General features: G+C 52.5%; 3 protein-coding genes across 5 annotated transcripts in view; all 3 read right to left on the bottom strand.

Annotated features, from left to right (window-relative positions):
* The window catches only part of GLI1 (GLI family zinc finger 1), a 13,974-nt gene extending 6,527 nt beyond the window's left edge, over nucleotides 1-7,447 (bottom strand). Inside the window, exons 1-8 of one of the 3 annotated variants that reach the window (XM_003790564.2) lie at nucleotides 7,387-7,431; nucleotides 4,177-4,303; nucleotides 3,855-3,947; nucleotides 3,388-3,583; nucleotides 2,994-3,138; nucleotides 2,575-2,664; nucleotides 2,346-2,483; nucleotides 1,891-2,040 (exon numbers count right to left, since the gene is read on the bottom strand). In XM_003790564.2, the coding sequence (XP_003790612.1) occupies nucleotides 1,891-2,040; nucleotides 2,346-2,483; nucleotides 2,575-2,664; nucleotides 2,994-3,138; nucleotides 3,388-3,583; nucleotides 3,855-3,947; nucleotides 4,177-4,276 (912 nt within the window). In that variant the 5' untranslated portion in view covers nucleotides 4,277-4,303; nucleotides 7,387-7,431. Of the gene's footprint in view, nucleotides 1-1,890; nucleotides 2,041-2,345; nucleotides 2,484-2,574; nucleotides 2,665-2,993; nucleotides 3,139-3,387; nucleotides 3,584-3,854; nucleotides 3,948-4,176; nucleotides 4,304-7,386 lie in introns of all 3 variants that reach the window. The other 2 variants (XM_003790565.1, XM_003790566.1) reach the window with 2 other exon arrangements.
* A 2,437-nt stretch (nucleotides 7,448-9,884) lies between these two features.
* Nucleotides 9,885-13,155, bottom strand: INHBE (inhibin beta E subunit). Its single transcript, XM_003790563.3, has 2 exons — nucleotides 11,618-13,155; nucleotides 9,885-11,358 (listed from the first exon to the last, which is right to left on the bottom strand). The coding sequence occupies exons 1-2, from the start codon at nucleotides 11,964-11,966 to the stop codon at nucleotides 10,598-10,600; spliced, it is 1,110 nt and encodes a 369-aa protein (XP_003790611.1). The 5' UTR covers nucleotides 11,967-13,155; the 3' UTR covers nucleotides 9,885-10,597.
* A 2,074-nt stretch (nucleotides 13,156-15,229) lies between these two features.
* The window catches only part of INHBC (inhibin beta C subunit), a 17,540-nt gene continuing 14,060 nt past the window's right edge, over nucleotides 15,230-18,709 (bottom strand). The window contains exon 2 of the mRNA XM_003790562.3: nucleotides 15,230-18,031. Coding sequence (XP_003790610.1) covers nucleotides 17,292-18,031 — 740 coding nt within the window. The 3' untranslated portion in view covers nucleotides 15,230-17,291. The remainder of the gene's footprint in view (nucleotides 18,032-18,709) is intronic.

Below are 18,709 nucleotides of genomic sequence, written 5' to 3'. Positions count from 1 at the left end.
GCCTGTGGTCCCAGCTACTTGGGAGGCTGAGGCAGGAGACTCGCTTGAGCCCAGGAGTTGGAGGTTCCTGTGAGCAGTGAAGCCATGGCAGTCTACCCAGGGGCTCAGCTTGAGGATCTGTCTCAAAAAAAAAATAAATAAATAAATAAAAAATAGGCTCAGCACCTGTGGCTCAAGTGGCTAAGGCGCCAGCCACATACACCTAAGGTGGTGGGTTCAAATCCAGCTCAGGCCCGCCAAATAACAATGACAGCTGCAACCAAAAAATAGCCAGGCGTTGTGGTGGCGCCTGTGGTCCCAGCTACTTGGGAGGCTGAAGCAGGAGACTCGCTTGAGCCCAGGAGTTGGAGGTTGCTGTGAGCTGTGAAGCCACAGCACTTTACCCAGAGGGAAAGCTTAAGGCTCTGTCTCAAAAAAAAAAAAATTAAAAAATAAAAATAGCTGGGCATTGGGAAGCACCTATGGCTCAGAGGAGTTGGGTGTTGGCCTGATATGCTGGAGGTGACAGGTTCAAACCCAGCCCCGGCCAAAAACAGCAAAAAAAAAAAAAAAAAAAAGCTGGGCATTGTGGTGGGAACCTGTAGTCCCAGCTTCTTGAGAAGCTCAGGCAAGAGAATCATTGAGCCCCAAAGTTTGAAGTTGCTGTGAGCTAAGAGTCACAGCACTCTACCAAGGGTGATAAAGTGAGACTCTGCCTCAAAAAACAAAAAAGAAAAAGAGAAAACTAGCCAGGTGTGGTGGTGGGCACCTATAGTTCTGGCTACTGAGGAGGCTGAAGCAAGAGGATCACTTGAGCTGAGGAGTTTGAGACTGTGAGCAAGGATGACACTCGGGTACTCTGCCCAGGTGACAGAGTGAGACTTGTCTCAAAAAAAAAAAAATCAAATGAGATCCAAGAAAATGTTCAGTCAATATGTTCACCTTTTTGCTAACAGTCATAAAAATATAATTTTTTTTTTGGTAGAGACAGAGTTTCACTTTATCACCCTCAGTAGAGTGCCATTGCATCACACAGCTCACAGCAACCTCCAACTCCTGAGCTTAGGCGATTCTACTGCCTCAGCCTCCTGAGTAGCTGGGACTACAGGTACCCGCCACAATGCCTGGCTATTTTTCTGTTGCAATTTGGCTGAGGCCAGGCCTGAACCCGCCACCCTTGGTATATGGGGCTGGTATCCTACCCACTGAGCCACAGGCACTGCCCTAATTTTTTTTTTTTTCTTTTTGAGACAGAGCCTCAAGCTGTTGCCCTGGGTAGAGCGCCGTAGCATCACAGCTCACAGCAACCTCCAACTCCTGGACTCAAGCAATTTTCCTGCCTCTGCCTCCCAAGTAGCTGGGACCACAGGCACCTGCCACAATGCCTGGCTATTTTTTGGTTGCAGCAGTCATTGTTGTTTGGCGGGCCCCGGGCTGGATTCACACCTGCCAGCTCAGGCTTATGTGGCTGGCACCTTAACCGCTTAACCCACAGGCTCCGAGCCCCCAATTTTTTTTTTTTTTTTTGAGACAGAGTCTCACTATGTCACCCTGGGTAGAGTGCCATGGCGTCACAACTCACAGCAACCTCAAACTCTTGAGCTTAAGCGATTCTCTTGCATCAGCATCCTAAGTAGCTGGGACTATAGGCACTGGCCACAATGCCTAGCTATTTTTTTGTTGCAGTTGTCATTGTTGAGTTTAGCTGGCCTAGGTTGGGTTCGAACCTGCCAGCCTTGGTGTATGTGGCTGATGCCCTACCCACTGAGCTATAGGCACGGTCATAAAAATGTCATTTTTAATAATTGTTTATGGAGGAAAGGACCTACAAAGGCAAGTCTGCCTTGCCCTACTTTGATGGGGAACCCTAGTTTAAGGAGAAACTCTGGGACCGGGAAGTGGGTGCCTTACCGTGCACTTATGTGGCTTTTCACCCGTGTGTCTGCGCATGTGCACCACCAGCATATACTGGGCTTTGAAGGGCCTCAGCTCCCTGGAACAGCCCCCCCAGTGGCAAACAAATTCCTTCCGCTCCCCATGGATGTGCTCGCTGTTGATGTGCTGAGGGAAAAAATGCAGAGGGTCTTCAAGGGCTCCTCTATGCACCAGCGACCCAGAACAGAACTTCCCCTCAACGCCCAGGGCTCCTCCTTGGTTCCTCCTCACTGAGGAAGAGGCAGAAAGAACATCATACCCCAGGTCTCCATTCTTCCAGCTCTCTAAGGCAACTACAACTTCTGAGCTTCTCCTGTTTGACTGACCATTCAACCTCAGTCTTCTCTGACCTGTCCTTAGCCAGATTCTGCAATGTCCCACTCGGAATCTCCTACAGGCCCCAGCCAGCCATTCCTGTCACTCAAGCTCACGTGCACCAGCTGCTCCTGAGAGTCAAATTCCTGGCTGCATCCATCCCAGCGGCAGTCAGTCTCATATACAGATTCAGGCTCAGGCTTGTCCTCTCTCTCGAGGTCCTCTCGCCCATCTAGCATCCCCAACAGGGGATCCTAGGGCAGGAGAGGCAATCTTAGGCTCACTTGGGTAACAGCTCTTGTTTTGTTCAGGTCCCAGAGGTAAAGCCCCCACCCATCACCTTACTTGTGTGCCAGTGGAGTTGGGGCTGGACATATCGCCTTCCAAGGGCTCTTCCGGGCACTTGCCAACCAGCATGTCCAGCTCAGACTTCAGCTTCCCCAGGGAAAGAGGTGAGGGTGATGAGTAAAGGAGTGGGCAGGAGGAAGAGGGAGCCCAGCTAGGCCTTCCTGCCCTAAGTGCCCATCCCAGCAGCTGGAACCCCTGAGTTTGGAAGGGACTTCCTCCTCAGACTGGTGAAGGGATGGGCAAAAGGTGTGATCCCACTTGGAAGTGTCTGATTCAACCCCAAGGAGTAAACCCCAGAACCCACACCTCTACTTCTCTGTACCAAAAACTTTTTTATCCCTTGTCCTTCCTTTCCCTTATAAAATCCAACCCCCACCCACCCAAACTGAGGGAAATCAGCCATATGGGATTCTCACCTGGCAAGTTGGGAGGGGTCCCCGGGACTGAGGATGAGGCATCATCCCACCCCGGACAGAGTCATGGGGACCACAGGGCTGGATCCTGAAGGAAGGTGAGGTCCCTTTTTGGTGATTCATCTGGGATGGGAATCCCAAAGATGGGCTAAGGAGGAGGAGAAGAGGCAGTTATTTAAGACTATCAAAGTCTCAGGAGGGGATAGGCTATTTGAAGGGTTTCTGGAAGATCTGGTATTTGAAGTGGTTGAGGGAGTCCTAGGGAAGTACTGAGGAGGGTTTTAATGCCTTTGAAGTGGTCAGGATTCAAATTGGAACATGAGGTTTGGAAGGCTTTCGGCTTCTAAGGAGGTTTGGTAGGAGCTTTAGGGGCCTCTTAGCCCCAGGTTGCCTGCACCTCATGGTGCCAATGGACAGATGGCCATAGGAGCCTCCTGGAGATGTGCAGCGTGAGTTGATGAAGGCCACCAGGGAGCTGGGCGAGGTACGGATAACTGTCTGCAGGTCCAGGCTGGCATCCGACAGAGGTGAGATGGAGAGTGCCCGTTTCTTGGTTAACTTGACTCCACTCCGGGGAGGAGGAAAAAGTGGGCCTGAGGCAGAGACAGGGCAGATAGATGTAGTAAAGGGGCCTTCTCTCCATCTTTGCAACCTAGGGGTTCTCACTCTCAGAAAAAAAAAGATAAAGAAAAAGATACTTGATTCTGCACTGCCCTACGATTCTGTGTGACCTCCTGACAGTACTCTGACTCCTCACATTTCTAAGCATTCCCTCCTCCAAGTTAGATCCCCTGCCCTTCCACTATCTCCTTCAAACAAGTTCCAGAGGGGCAGAGAAGGAAGAGATGTTGCTGGAGGCCTCACCCTCAGTGCAGCTGTTGGTCTCTCTGGCTGGCCCGTAACTATGGGGGCTGGACAAGAGGTTGGCTTGGTGGCAGAAGGGCAGACCAGACAGTCCTAGAAAAGAGAGAAAGCTGGACTAGGAGACAGGAATGGAGAACACAAGCCTCACCTTAAAACCTAGACAAGACTTGATCCCAGTTTCCAAGCCTATCTGATATGGGGCATCAAATCATCTTGTATATGGGAAATTGGCATGGGGGGCGTGCAGCTGGGAGAGAGATCCTGGGGCTGAGTGAGAGATCTGCTGAGTTCTCAAGGCACAGGGATTAATATCTGTACTAACCTTCTGTCCCCATGCTCGGGGCTCCCTGATTGGGGAGGGGCCGGATACAGCAGGGCTCGCCATAGCTACTGACTGGTGGAGGGGTCATCGAGTTGAACATGGTGTCTTGGACGAAGGTATGGGGACACTGCAGAAGGGGAAGGAGGACCTGCAAGTCATAAAGGTGGAGGAAAATAGGGAAGGTCAGATGACAATCTCAGGCACAGAATCCTGGGCAGCACTTCTTGCCCTGTGCCTCCAGGCCCTTTAAGATATCTGCCATGGAAATCAACTTGAAAAGAGCATCACTCAGGCAGGGACAGGGTAAGGAGAGACACTCCACGGAGGCAGAGGCAGACAGTCTTGTAGTCTACAAGATCTTTTTGGAAACTGGACAGGGGCTTTGCCAAGTGTTCTGTGTGCATGTGTTGGCAGGAGTGTTATGAACAAATTGTGCCTATGTGAATTGCAAATGACCTTAATGCCATGGACCTCTACTTTGTCTTGTTCTGACCATGGCCGGCTTTGAGGAGTGGGATGGGGAACTCACGTGGCAAATCTGACTTCCAAGGGCTGGGCCCCTTTCTCTTGTTTGCCCCTGCCCCAGACAGCCCATCTACAATCGCTACAGTGTCCAGCAGAGGGAGCACTCGCCACAGCCCACAGAGAGGCTTGCGGGCCAGGAGCGCGTGCGAGCGATTTGCCTGCTTCTCTTGGGCAGACGACTGTGGCAGAAGGTGGGTTTCTGGAGGGGAGTCTCCCAGGTCTGTTGGGCACAAAGGATGAAAGTTGGTGTTTTCTGGGGTAGTTTGAATCCAGGACCACCTAACCCTTTGGGGCTCTGTTTTGGGAGGACCAGGAAAGGGACTATGAGGAAAGCCTTTGAGAGTGAAAAAACAAAGTCATCAGCTATTAAAAAGTAATAGCGAGGAAGGAGAGGGTACTACTGTCCCTTTCTCTTCTCAGACTCCAATTGAAATCCATCCCGGGTTTTCCGGTCTCCCAGGAGCGAGGATGGGGTGGGGCGGGGTGGGGTGAAGAACCACCAGGAGCGGGCCGGCCGGCGCGGTGGGTGATCCCGGGATGCTGGGATTTAGGGCAAGGGCGGGGTAAGATGGGGAGCGGAACCCGGACCCCACAACCCTGCCCGAGCTGCCTCGGCTGTACCCTGCCTAACTACTCCTTTCCCAGCCGAAGTCCGCATCCAAGACCTCCCAACTCGACCTTGGCACTCATGTTGGGGGCGGGGGGCACAGCTGGTTGGCAGCTGGATGGGGGGGGACACTTCTCCCTCCTCCTTCCTCTATGACTCACCCAGGGGAAGGAGGCGGGCTTGTAAACGAACCCCCTAAACACTAGCCTCCCCCAAATTTGCCTACTCATCTGCCTGCCCCGCGGCCCAGCCTCCGAGAAGCCTCGGTGAAAATGGGGCGACATCCCTCCACGCCTACCGGTGCCACAGCTCACCCATGACTCCCCTTCACTAGTAAAAGAAAAATGTCGCCAACGTTTCCAGCTTCAGAAAAGTTTTTCTGGGGTGTGAGTGAAAGCGCAGGATGGTACAGGGAACTCTAGGGTTCCCCTGCCAGAGCACTCAATTATCGGTGTCTCCCTGTTTTCCTGAATCCTCGCACCCCCGCTCCCCAACTCCCTGGAGTCGGCTCCGCCCCCCTTCTCCCGGTCCCGCCTTCCCCGCCCCCGTGCCTGCTTGGCCCACCCAAGTCGCCGCCGCAGGCTCTGGCTACAGACGGCTCCGCTTCCCCCGCCCGCCTCGGGAGCCCAGTCCAGCGAGCCGTGGTGGGAGGCGGGGAGAGGCGGGACACATTCTTGCCTCCTCCCCTCAGAGCATCTGGAAAGCAGGCAACGGCCCTGGGGGGCACTATTAGAGGGTAGGGGTCCTAGTGGTGGGGTGTAAAAGAAAGAAGAATTTGTAAACTACAAGGAAGAGAAAGTGACAGGGTAAATATAATAAGGCGTGTACGAGGAGGAGGGGCCAGAACACCTTAGTCAGTTAAGGGTATCCCAGCCGGCTGCTCAAGGGTTAACCCTTCCAGACCCCCGGGAACCCCCTAGTGACGTCAAGGGCGGGGGCTGAGCAGTCAGGTGGGGATGCCGGGGAGATAATGGGGAGGAGGTCTTTGGACCCCGCCCCCCTAGGGAAAACCACCCTTATTCCGGCCCTTACGGCTCTCCTGGGAAACCGCCCATCTTCTCCTTCTACCCGACCGTCAAGACCTTCCCTGTGGAGACCCCAGTTCTCAGCCCCCTAAAACCTTCAGTCCTCAGCCTTTACTTAATCCTGTCCCCAAAGCTAGCTGATTGTTTCGGGGTCACGAGGCCTGAAAGAGGATTCAGAGCGGGGACCAAGGGCAGGCAGGGTGGTCTGAGCCAGAGGAGGGGCCTCGGTCCCCAGCTCCCGTTTGGGCGGGGGGCCAACGGGGATACACAAGCTAGCAGGGGCCAATGGTCCCGCCTAGCCCCAGTAGGGGTCTCCCTGCGGCTGGCTCCAGCTGCCCTGGTGGTCCAGAGGTCAGAGGGTCAAGACTAGGTTTCCCCAGTTCCTCCTCAGCGCCCATCCGTTAGCCTTTGCGACTACGATGTCCAAAATTCCTTTCGGTCACTCTAGGGCCTAGACTAGACCTTGGACAGCCCCTCCGCCCCCTTCCTCGTCTAGAAGACACTTCTTTGCCCCTAAACACATGCATCTGTGGGTACATCTGTCACAAGACAGGTCAGGGGTTCTAGCCAAGCTTGTGGCCAGTGGTTCTGTTGCCTCACGCACACACCCGTCCCCACCCCACCTGGAGCTCCCTCCTACGAGGTCCCCTCCTTTCAGAAAACTGAAGTCTTCCTGCCCGGTGCTCAGAGACACACCTGAAGATCCCTCTTTACCCCGCAGATTTCCAACTAGCCTTCCCTCCAGCCTCTGTGGCTCAATCTCGAGAAAGTGAGAAGTTTCAAATACGTAGAAGAAGCAGAAACAGACAAAGGGACTCACGGTTGCCTGACACAGAGATACACAGACTGTCAAAAAAAAAAAGAGAGAGAAGACACAGAGAAAGATACAAACGAAAAATCCTCCGAACTTTCTACTATCTCACTCCACTTTCTCCCACCCACATTTTGCCTCTGTGCCCCGGGGGCTGGGATGAGTCCCTCGGAAGCCGAAAGTCCCCTCAGGTCCCCTCCCCCACCGCTACCAGGTGGTCCCCCGCCTACCCCCCTTCTCACCTCTGTCTGGGCGCTGAGCTTGGGATGCGCGGTCCAGGGCTGGAGTCTGGGCTGGGGGGTGTGCGGTGGGGAGGGGGGGCGGACAGGGCCACGGCAGCACAGCCTCAATGCCACCCCCACCCCCCCCAACCTGGCCCCCAGCCCTCCCGCCGGCCCAACCCTCCGGGCCGCAAGCCCGGACCACCCGCGAGAAGCGCAAACTTTTTTTTCCTTTTGCAAAAACTTTTTCTCGCTCCAGCCGCTGGCGCGCCACCGCTCTTCCCGCTCGCCCCTCACCTCCCTCCTATTTCCCTCCCTCTTGTCCTTCTGGATGATGAGGCGGGGTAGCTGCAAGGGAGAGAGGGGGTGCCAGGCTTATTGCACCCCTAGGACCCCCAGGATCCTCCCCCTCCCTTGAGGGACCCTGTACTGCCTCCCCCCCTCCCGCTGAACATGCTGCTGTTGGTGAGCAGTAAATCCCGGCATGGATCCTTGGATCGGGTGTCCCCAAAGAGACCCTGGACCAGAACCAGAAAAACAGATTGAGGAAAATATTGCCGAAGAAGGGGAGACGAGGGGAGAGTTCGTCAGAGAAAGATAATATCGTAAGTAGGGCAGTCGATTCTGATTGGTGCTAACTGAGCATTTGGCCATCCTGTGGTTTATCTGCTGGCCTCCTTCGGATGGAATTTAGAGGGGCTGGGACAGAACTGGGGTTTGGGGCAAATGGAGTTGAGGGACTGGGGGTTCTGGTGGAAGGTGAGAGCTCTATGGAACATAAGAAAGAGGAGGAGCGGCTGAGGCTGAGTGCAGGGTGTGTGTTCACAAAGTCACTAAGGAACCCTAGATCTAAAGCCTTTCCATCTCCTCTCTCCATCTGGAATTTCTGAAGACTACGGCCGCCTCTGTACCTCTGCACTGCAGGTTCCCTTTCCGCTGCTCAGCAAGGCTTTCTACTCCCTCTGCTGGCCATTTTGGTACAAGACACCTCCCGAAGTCCAGGCGAAGGAGTCTTGACAGGTTCCCTTACTGAAGCCAGATTAGGAGTTCAGGGAGTGAAATGTGTGTGAGCCCAGAGAAACGGAGAGGCACACTGGCAAGAGTACGCTAGTGCCGAGAGGTAGTGCCTGACAGAGAAGTGCCTTGTCCCTTTAGATTTGTGTTGCTATGGTGACCAGATATTGGGGAAGGGGCAGCTATTTCAGTCTCTCTTTCTTGAAAAAAATGGCGAAAGCATGGTGGGAGAAAGGAGCCCCTTCCCCTTCCTGCTGCCCCCTCAGACAGATCTCGTGTATCCTAGCTCTGCTTCCAAGGACCACCTCCTTGGGCTTGGAAGGTTAACTGTTCAGTCTGCAGGTCATGGGGGAGAAGAAAAGGTGAAGTTAGCTTAAGATCTGGGACCCAGAGGCTTAGGTCCCAGCGCAGTCACTGAAATGGTCACTGAAAAAGAAGGTACCCTACACATGCTCCTGTCCCAGCCTCATGCCCCTTGCTTCAGAGGAGCTCTTTAATTAATTCACTTATTTTTAGAGATGGGATCTTTCCATATTGCCCAGGCTGAAGTCCAGTGGCTATCCCAGGTGTGATCCTAGTGTACTATAACTTTGAACTCCTGATTTGAAGCAATCCTCCCACCTTAGCCTCCCAAGTAACTGGGACTACCGGCTCTGGGCAAGAGGAGCTCTTAGAATATGCTATTTTTGCCCGGTGCGGTGGCTCACGCCAGCACTGTGGGAGGCTGAGGAGGGAGGATTGCTCGAACTCAGGAGTTCAAGACTTGCCTGAGCGAAAGTGAGACCCCCGACTCATTAAAAAAAAATGGAAAAACCCAGCCGGGCGCTGTGGCGAGTGCCTGTAATCCCAGCGGCTTTGGAGGCTGAGGCAGCAGGATGCCTGCAGCCGGAGTCTGAGGTTGCAGTGAGCTCCGACGCCACTGCCCTCTGCTCAGGGCACAGGGTGGAACTCTGTCTTGACAAAAAAAAAAAAAAAAAAAAAAGAATATGCTAATTTTTTCTCCCCACTTGGTTCTGTAGATCAGTAATACTCAAAGGTTTTGGTTCTGAGACCCATATATACTCTATACAATTTTGAGCTTTTTGTTTATATGATTTGTATCTATCAGTTCATCATATTAAGAATTTAAAACTGGGTGGCGCCTGCGGCTCAGAGGAGTGGGGCATTGGCCCCAAATACCTGAGGTGGCAGGTTCAAACCCAGCCCTGGCTAAAAAGAATTTAAAACTGAAAAAATGGTAAGACAAGAATACTCAAGCACACATTCCATTAACAATGATGTTAGATGATGTAATCACATGCTGTGTAGCCTCTGGAAAACTCCACCATACAAATTGGAAATAGAATTAAAAGGGCAAATAGCATCTTAGTATTATTATAAAAACAACTTTGAATTTGTAGACACCCCTGAAAGGGTCTCAGGGATCTCTCAGAGGTCCCCAGACCACATTTTGAGAACTGTTACTCAAGACTATCACCCTAACCCATCTTTATAATCCACACTTGTTGATTTTCATTCTCATTTTATTAAGAAAGTATAAACGCTATGTAGTCAGCTAATTGTGTGAGATAGACCAATTGTGTGAGACAAACACCTTTTTTACACACACACAAAAGAGAATATAAATGCTTGTCTCCCCAGTAGGTCTTGTTCCTCTGAAAGACCAGGGGACTTCTTAGGCTTAGCATCCTCTCTCTAGACTCCCACTTCTGGGGCTGTCCTAAACATCTTCCCTCAGCACCCTGCCCATTCCCCCTTGGCCTTCTATTAAAGCACTTCCACAAGTCCTCACCCTGGGCCAGCCGGTTTGCCTTGCCACAGCCTGTGATGTCCTCTCTGCTTTTCTTCCTCTCACTTGAGGACTTTCTCTCTCTCCTTGGGAGAGACTAAGTAATTTTTCTCTGTATTCTCCTCCTCTCCCTCCTTCCCTAGCCCTATCATCTTCTCATAGGACTTAGGGTAGGAAACCATGCTTTCTGGGTATACTCCTTTAGAGGAAACACTTTACCCATCTCCCCACACATTAACCAGCCTAGAATAAGCCAGTGTCTGGAACGAGAAAGTGACGATTTAGGTCCCATGGGGTTGACCCAGTCATACTGTCAGGTAGCTATTGGGTGGGGGTGTGGATCAGGAATCTGATGCCTCCAGCCACAGATGCCCTTTGCTTGAGAACCCTCAACTTGATCTCTTCACTTCATATCCCAAAGTTGCCTTGCTAGCTGCAGCCACAGGCCTCCACCACCATATCTGGCACATCTGTCTTGACCACATTGCCATTGTGATCAAGGTAGAGGAGAGAGAGAGGCCTTCGAGCAGTGGGGACACAGCAGGAGGTACTGGCAGGCCAAGGATTATTGGCTTTGAGGAGGCTGAAGACGGCAGAATGGAAAGAGGCAGCAATGCCCGGGCTGCCAGCCAGGTGCGGGGGGCACTGCCCACTGCAGTAATTCAGCTGGTACCCCTCGGGCTGCAGGATCCAGTCCCGCCATCCCAGCTCCTGGAAGTCTACGTAATGGTCTCGCCTACAACATAAGGGGTTCCCAGGCTCACAGGTGGGGGTCCTCCTCCTGGCCCGGCCTGCTCCAGGGTCATTGGCCCTTATCTTAAGCTCCAGGAAGGGCCGATGGTGTCCGGCTGTGTCCAGGAGCCATCTCAGTGGTTCAGCAACTGTGCTGTTGTCTTCTAGGGGTCTGCAATCCAACTGGAGTTTCAAGACACCAGACTCCTCACCCCTCAAGCCACTAGAGGGCAGCGTCAGGGCATGCCAGCCCGGAGTAGTCATTTGGTGGTCAGCCAGGAAGGTGCGGGACCCTCGGTGGTGTCTCCTCCTGGAGTCCCATCTGGAGATCCTCAAGTAAAGAGTACTAGGAAGGGTGGGCAGCACGTGCAGCCAGAGGCGGGCGTGGTACAGGTGGTGGAACTGAGGAGTGGACAGGTGGAAGGTGAGCATGGAGCTGCAGGCTGAAGTAGAGGAATCTGCCCAAAAGATGGAGAAGGGAAAGAGAAATGTAAGCAGAGATAGAGCTCCCCTCTGAGACTCCCCCAAACCCTGCCCGTAGCTCTCCCTCACACCCACCTTTAGGAAAAACAGGGTCTGCCTTGTGTTCTCTGCAACCAATCCTTGACCCAACTCCTTCTCCTGCCACACCCCACTCTCTCTGCATCTTCTGCCAGTCTCCCCTTCTTCCTTCCTTTCCCTGTCTGTTCTCTGCCTGTCTCTCTCACCCTCACCTACCTGTGCTGGTAGCAAAGCTGATGACCTCCTCCCCATTCCCTGCAGCCACACTCCCCAGCTGTAGTCTCCGAAGGGCTCTGGTCAGCGCTGCCTGGGGTGGAGGACGAGTTATTCTGGGGCGATTGGTCAGCTGCAGCCCCTCCAGGATTTGCTGCTTGGCTAGCTCCAGCACCAGAGCTCGCTCTGCTTGGGGTGCCAGGGTGGGGCCACCACAGGAGGGACACACGGATCCTGCCCCTTGTGCCCACACCACCACCCACAGCAGTACCAGTGAGAGCCGGACATCAGGGAGGCCCATGCTCCTGGTGAACTGCCCTGGGTCAGGAGCCTTGGATGGCAGTTGCTCCATCTGTTGAGTCTGATTGCGTGAGAGCCAATGAGGGCACAGTGGCAGCAGACACGAGTGCCACACCTACCCTTGGCCAAGGTTAGGGCCACCTGTCTTCTATAGCCTGGCACTCAGGAAGGCTGAAAGTAGATCATCTGATGGGTAGCTGTGTTTGACCCTCACAGCTCATGTCTGCCTACTGACCTGGGGCCTCTTTAGAGCCAACTGCTGGGGGCTCCCTAACCTAATGGTCAGGAGACTGACCTACCCTCTGAGCTCCAGGATTGGCCAGCTGTGCTGCTCATCAAGTCCCTGCAGGGGGTGGAGGTCCTCCCCACCCAGCTCCGGTTTCACCATTTGGCCATGATGACTGGGCTTGAGGTAGGGGTATGAGGGGGGGCAGTGTGGACACATGATGCAAGAAAGAGGATGATTTCACATGCTTAGTCCCCAAGGCCTGGGACTGGGGGAGGGAACTCCACATGAGCCAGGTGGGGAAGGGCAATTTTCTGCCATATCTCCAGTCTTTCTAACTTGCCCACTACTGTAGCAGTTTCTATGAGGCAGCTGTGAGTTCCAGTGGTTATTTCCCTAGGGCCTCTTGGCCAGAAGGAGAATTGTGCTCTCTTAATTGCTAGCACTGGGACTAGGACAGGAGTTAGGAATTGGTGTGTGGGGGGGACACAGTTAGAAAACAGAGCCCTCTTGCTCAGGCCCAGGTGGCAGTGCCACGAGGCATGGAAGTCACTCCCTGACCCTGGCTGCGCTGGCTGCCCAGAGTCCAACTGGACTGGAGCACCTGGAAGAGGGCCAGAGCAAGTGGGGGCAGGGGACGTGTTCTGTGATGTCTGGGGAAACCCAGAGAAGTGGTGGTGGTGGTGATGCAACATTCCTCAGAGCGAAGTCCACCAAGGCTGGTAGAGGCCTATGGCTTGGAAAGGCCCACACCTAGCTGCTGTTTCTCTTTAAAGGGAAGAGTTGCCTAGATTGGGGACATTCTAGAAGTAGTGCCACAGTTGCTCAGTAGTGCCTGGAATGTAGTGGTGCAATCGTAGCTCACTATATACAGTCTTGAACTCCTGGGCTCAAGCAATCCTCCTGCTTCAGCCTCCTAAGGAGCTGAGACTATAGGCATACATGACAACATCCAGCTGATTTTCCTGTTTTCATAGAGATGGGAATCTCACTATGTTGTTTAAGCTGGTCTTGGACTTCTGGCCTGAAGCAACCTTCCCTCCTTCAGCCTTCCAAAGTGCTGGGATTACAGGCATGGGTGGCCTAGACCTCTATAATAGGGACAAAAAAAAGGGAGGTTTAAGGGCTTTTGAGAACAAAATGAGAAAAGTAGATCAATCTTAGTTTCAAGTCTCAGCCCTCCTTATCACACTTCCTCACTGTTTTTTCTGTTTTTTGGTTTGAGATAGAGCCTCATTCTGTCACCCAAGCTAGAGTGCTGTCCACAGCCTTTGCCAAGCTCATAGTAACCTCAAATTTCTGGGCTCAAGATAGCCCCCTGCTTCAGCTTCCTGAGTAGCTAGGACTACAGGTGCCCACCATAATGCCTGGGTAATTTTTCTATTTTTAGAATAGATAGGGGTCTCACTCTTGCTCAGGCTGGTGTCAAACTCCTGAGCCCAAAGGATCCTCTCACCTCAGCCTCCCAGAGTGCTAGAATTACAGGTGTGAGTCACCACTCCAGCCCTCACTGGTTTTAAATGGAAGGGCCTAGACCCTTCCACCTTGGACTCATGAAGGTGAGCTTCATGCTAGCTATTCTCTTCAAGAAGCTTGGAGGGGGGCAGCACTCATAGCTCAGTGGGTAGGGTGCTGGCCACATACACTGAGGCTGGCAGGTTTGAACTCGGCCTGGGCCAGCTAAAACAACAATGACAACTGCAACAACAACAAAAAAATAGCTGGGCATTGTGGTGGGCACCTTTAGTCCCAGCTACTTTGGAGGCTGAGGCAAGAGAATCGCTTAAGCCCAAGAGTTTGAGATTGCTGTGAGCTGTGATGCCACGGCACTCTACCCAGAATGACAGCTTGAGACTCCATCTCAAAAAAAAAAATAATAAGCAGAAGCTTGAGGGGAAAAAGGCTGGGGAGGAGGGGAGTGAGTAAGATTCAGAAATATGTCACTCCTCCTTATTTACCTCTCATTTACTTAGCTGGGCACTGTCAAGAGAGACAGATCTGGCACGGGGGCAGGGGTTGCACTGTGAGGGCTTGGCCTCAGTACCACCAGTGTCCACCATGTGGCAGTACAGTGCCACTGGACAGCAGGTGGCTAGTAGCTGACTGGTGCTTCCCAGGGATAGGGAAGGGGGCTGCTCTGGGGAGTGGAGCAAGGGAGTACTGCTCAACCTCTCATTCTGGGGACCCTGCCTCTCCTATAGGAGTCACTGAGATGCTGGATCCTCTGCCCTTTCTCTGTCACCACTGCCAGAGAACAGAGGCTGTCCTCAGGACCCAACTCACTGCTACCTTTGGTTTTAGACCTCATCACAATGACACGTGGCAGTGGAGCTTGATGCCATGGCTCAAGCTTGATGCCTGGCTTGGTGCCAGGCTCTTCCTAGAACCTTAGGGCACCACGTGGTGGAGAAGGGAGGAGGGGCAATGAGACTCTTAGACCCTCCTGTCCACCTTGCATTTCTCCCCAGGCCTCTGTGTAGGGATGTCCCCACGCCCCAGTCCCTTCTCTGTTGGGGGCTGGTGAGTAACAGCCTTCTAACCCCTGGGATCTGAAACTTCAAAGTGGAGGTGTTTGTTCATGGTGGTGCCTCAGAGGGCTTACCTATTGGTGCCAGGAGACAGAGGGGCCAGCCACTAAAGCTGTAGGTGGGAAGCAATTAGAAGTTGCTGTGGGAATCACTGACCCAATCTCTCCCTGCCCTCTAGGTTGGGTGCCCCCAATTTCCAGCTCTTCCCTTGCTGCTGCGCCTGGCCTGGCCCTACCTCCCTACTGACACTTACGTCAGAGCTCAGCTATAAATATACTCTTACCATCTTAGTCAGTTTTCCCAAGAAGTGCTCCCAGGTTATAAATACCCCAGCCATCTGCCTCACTGCCTGCCCTACCACCAACCTGGTTGGGGGCTGGGGGTAGCAACAACAGGTTTGGGGTGGGTAAGCAAGTAGAAGAAGCGGGAGTGATTATCTTGCCCAAATAAGAAAAGCCTGAAGGAGTCTAGAGGTAGGGGCTAGGAGGCTCTGAAAGAAAACATTTGGAAAAAGACAGACCCACTCTTTCCCCTTTTTACAAAAAGCTGAGCCAAAAAAGAAAAGGAATAACACTGATTCTGTATTTATTTTAAAATATGCTATTTTGTTGTGAACTTTTTTGCATTAATTTTGATTTTGAAGAAATATTGCATTAAAATCTTATTATCTTGATTGATGATGTTTTTTGCCATCCCCTTCAAATTTTGCCCCTAAGGTGAGCAGCTGACTTTACCTTGCCCCAGTCTTGGTCCTGGGGACTAAAGCTGTAGGTGGAGAAAAAGCAGGTTAGATCAGGAGTGTGGGGGATTGGAGAGGGAGGTGACAGTGGCAGAAAGGAGAGGGAAAGCCACCGGAAGACCTCAGATTCTCCTGAGATAAAGGTCTCCTCAAGTCAAAGGTGGGAAACTTCCATAGGTTGCTCAGGAAGCCTCCAGCTCAGATCTGTAGTTCCTCAGGAGGTCCTTTCAGACTTTCTCCTCTAGGGCTCCAATTTCAGGGACCTCTTACCCTGGCGGGAGAGGATTATAAACTGAGCAAACACAGACATCACGTTCACCAAAGGACACATGGGTTTTACGCAAACTCGGCCTTGGGCTGCAGACAATATCGACCTCACCGTTCAGAGTTGTCCAGCCAAAGGGAGGAGACTGGGGGGAAAGAAGGGCAAAGGTCTAAAGAAAACCTGTCTCAGAGCAAATGCCACCCTCTCTTCGTCCCAGGCCTTCCTCTTCTTTTCCCTGTCCCATTTAAGCAATCCTTGCCAATTCCAGCTTCCAGGAGGGACTCCCGGATATAGCTCTCGGGGGCAGGTGAAAGGAGGCAAGTTAGAGGTGCTGGTTCCAGCTCTGAGTATGCCTCTGCCTCTCACCACTTGTGTGGCCACAGACTGTTGGCTTACTTAATGATTGAGCATTGATTTGTCTCATTTTTTGGAATGAGTACAGAGGGAGGAGAGGAGCAAGTAAAATCTAGATCTTTTATTAGCCATGAGACCATCAAAGGTAGTTCTGAAAAGATGGAGGGAGGGCAGAAAGAAGAGGCAGCCTGGGGGAGGAAGAGGCATGAAGCGTGAGACAGATGCAATAGTGACATTAAGAGAAAGCAGAATAGGCAAGACGGGCAGGCTCCGTGTCTTCTGGGGTGCCAGGTAAGGGTCCTGGCAGTAGAAGACCTACTCAGCACCTGGGTTTGCTTCATCGAGAGGACACAGTGAAAGAATTACTTACAGAGGTGTAGGCAGGGTTAGGAGAACCAACGAGGGATGTAGACACCCCCAGGGATAGCAAGGTGGCACGTCATTAGAGTCATTAGGACCCCCGAATGTTGAAGCAATGATAGCAGAACCTAGGCAAAGTCGGAGCTGTGAAAGAGGTAACTGGAGAGGTGCTACAGGTGGCTACAGCACAGCCACGGGTACTATGGCACCTAGGCACGGGAAGCAGGAGTAAGAAATACCCTGATCTCTGTCTCCTCCTATTCTTTGGCCTCCTGCCTGTGTCCTCCCTAGTCAAATCCATCAGGAAGCCAGAAGGCAGTGTAGGTCAGGTGAGTCAGCCCCTATGGACATAGAGAAAGACAGAGAGGGACAAAAAATAGATGAGAGTATGCAAAGAGAGCATTTGTAGCTCCCCTGGGCAAGTAAGAAGGAAAGGGGCTCAAGGCTCAGAGCCAGGTAAGCTTCAGCTTTGGAGAACAGTGATGTAATCTTTGGTGAATCCCAGGAAGAGCTCTCTCGAGATCCAGAAAATCAGGGGAAGGGGCTGGGTCAACTCAACCTAGAATGGGGACCATCACATGGAAAGAGCAGGAAGGGATGGTGGATTATGGTCAGTTAAGGGTGAGCTAAGGATGTCTTCCTGGGAACCAGATGGTATTGCTCACAGTTGGAGGTGGGTCTGAGTCCCTGGAGTGGGAATGGAGTAGGTGGAGCTAGCTGGACAGGCTATCCCTAGGAAGAGGTCATTAAAATGAAAGTCTCATCAAGTATCAAGTCAAAGATGAGACCATTTCTGTAGGTTGCTCAGGAAGAGGGAGCCTACACTCTGCACAGAGAATAAGGTCATTTTTTCCTCTCAAGAAGGGGAATTTCTGCACCCAAACTTCTGTTTGCTCACACACAGACTAACTGCACCCACAGGCTTCTACCACCATGTCAGGTATGTCAGTCTTGATAATATTGCTGTCCTTGTCATAGTAGAGCAGAGACAGGGGGCGCCGGGCTGTGGGTACACAGCATGAGCCCCCTCCAGAGGTGCCTGCAGCTGTGTTGGCCTTGAGCAGATTGAGCACTGCAGTGTGAAAGGAGGCAGCGATACCAGGCATGCCTGCCACATGCAGTGGGCATTGCCCTGTGCAGAAGTTCATTGCATAGCCTTCAGGCTGGATAATCCAGTCATGCCAGCCAATCTCACGGAAGTCCACAAAGAACTCTTGTCGACAGCACATCCTGGACCTTCCCTGGCAGTCAATGCCTCGTCGGCGAACCCGGTGCTTGCCCCCAACTCTCACCTGGGCCATTATGAAAGGCCTATGGGCAGCCTCAGCCAGGATGAATGAGCTCTGGGTTACCTGGCTTTCAGGTACCAGCTCAAGAGTCAGGTGTCCCTGGCTGCAGGCAGCCTGAGCTTCAGGGCCCAAGGAGAGCTGGTACCAGCCACTGGCATCCACTTCCAGGTGCTGAGTAGCCAAGGTGAGGTTGGTGTCATGTGGGCCTAGGACAAGGACTCTCACTTTCAAAGTTCTGGTGGTATTGAGAGGGAGCTGCACAAAGAACATGAGGCTGGCCTCCTGGACCTCCATGCCACCAGCAGTTCTATCAGAGAAGTGAAAATCAAGATGAGTCCGGTTGATGTTGGAGAGGCCTGTGGACACAAGAAGCCCCAGTCATTGTGGCCTTTTGAGTTTCAACACTACCAATTACTTGCCTATACTCAGCATACTTGGACTCTCTGAAGCACTTGGTATCTGCTATGATTTGAATGTGTCCCCCAAAGTTCATGTGTTAGAAATTGGATCCCTGGCTTGGTGCCTATAGCTCAGTAAGTAGGGCCCCAGCCACATACACTGAGGCTGGCAGGTTAGAGCCCGGCCCAGACCTGCTAAACAACAATAACAACTGAGACCAAAAAAAAAAAAAAAAGAAAAAAACATAGCCAGGCATTGTGGCAGACATTTATAGTCCCAGTTACTAGAGGCTGAGGCAAAAGAATTGCTTAAGACCAGAGTTGGAGGTTGCTGTGAGTTGTGATGCCACAGCACTCTACTGAGGGTGACATCATGAGACTGTCTCAAAAAAAAAAAAAAGGAATTGAGTGGCGCCTGTGGCTCAGGGAACAGGGTGCCGGCCCCATATACTGAGGGTGATGGGTTCAAACCCAGCCCTGGCCAAACTGCAACAAGAAAATAGCTGGGCTTTGTGGTGGGTGCCTGTAGTCCCAGCTACTCCGGAGGCTGAGGCAAGACAATCACCTAAGCCCAAGAGCTGGAGGTTGCTGTGAGCTGTGACACCATGGTACTCTACCAAGGGTGACAAAGTGAGA

Source organism: Otolemur garnettii, unplaced genomic scaffold, assembly GCF_000181295.1.
Source record: "Otolemur garnettii isolate 467f Iridium unplaced genomic scaffold, OtoGar3 scaffold00043, whole genome shotgun sequence".
Taxonomy (NCBI): domain Eukaryota; kingdom Metazoa; phylum Chordata; class Mammalia; order Primates; family Galagidae; genus Otolemur; species Otolemur garnettii.
The sequence above is the reverse complement of the archived record's forward strand: the minus strand, read 5'-3'. Positions and strand labels throughout refer to the sequence as shown.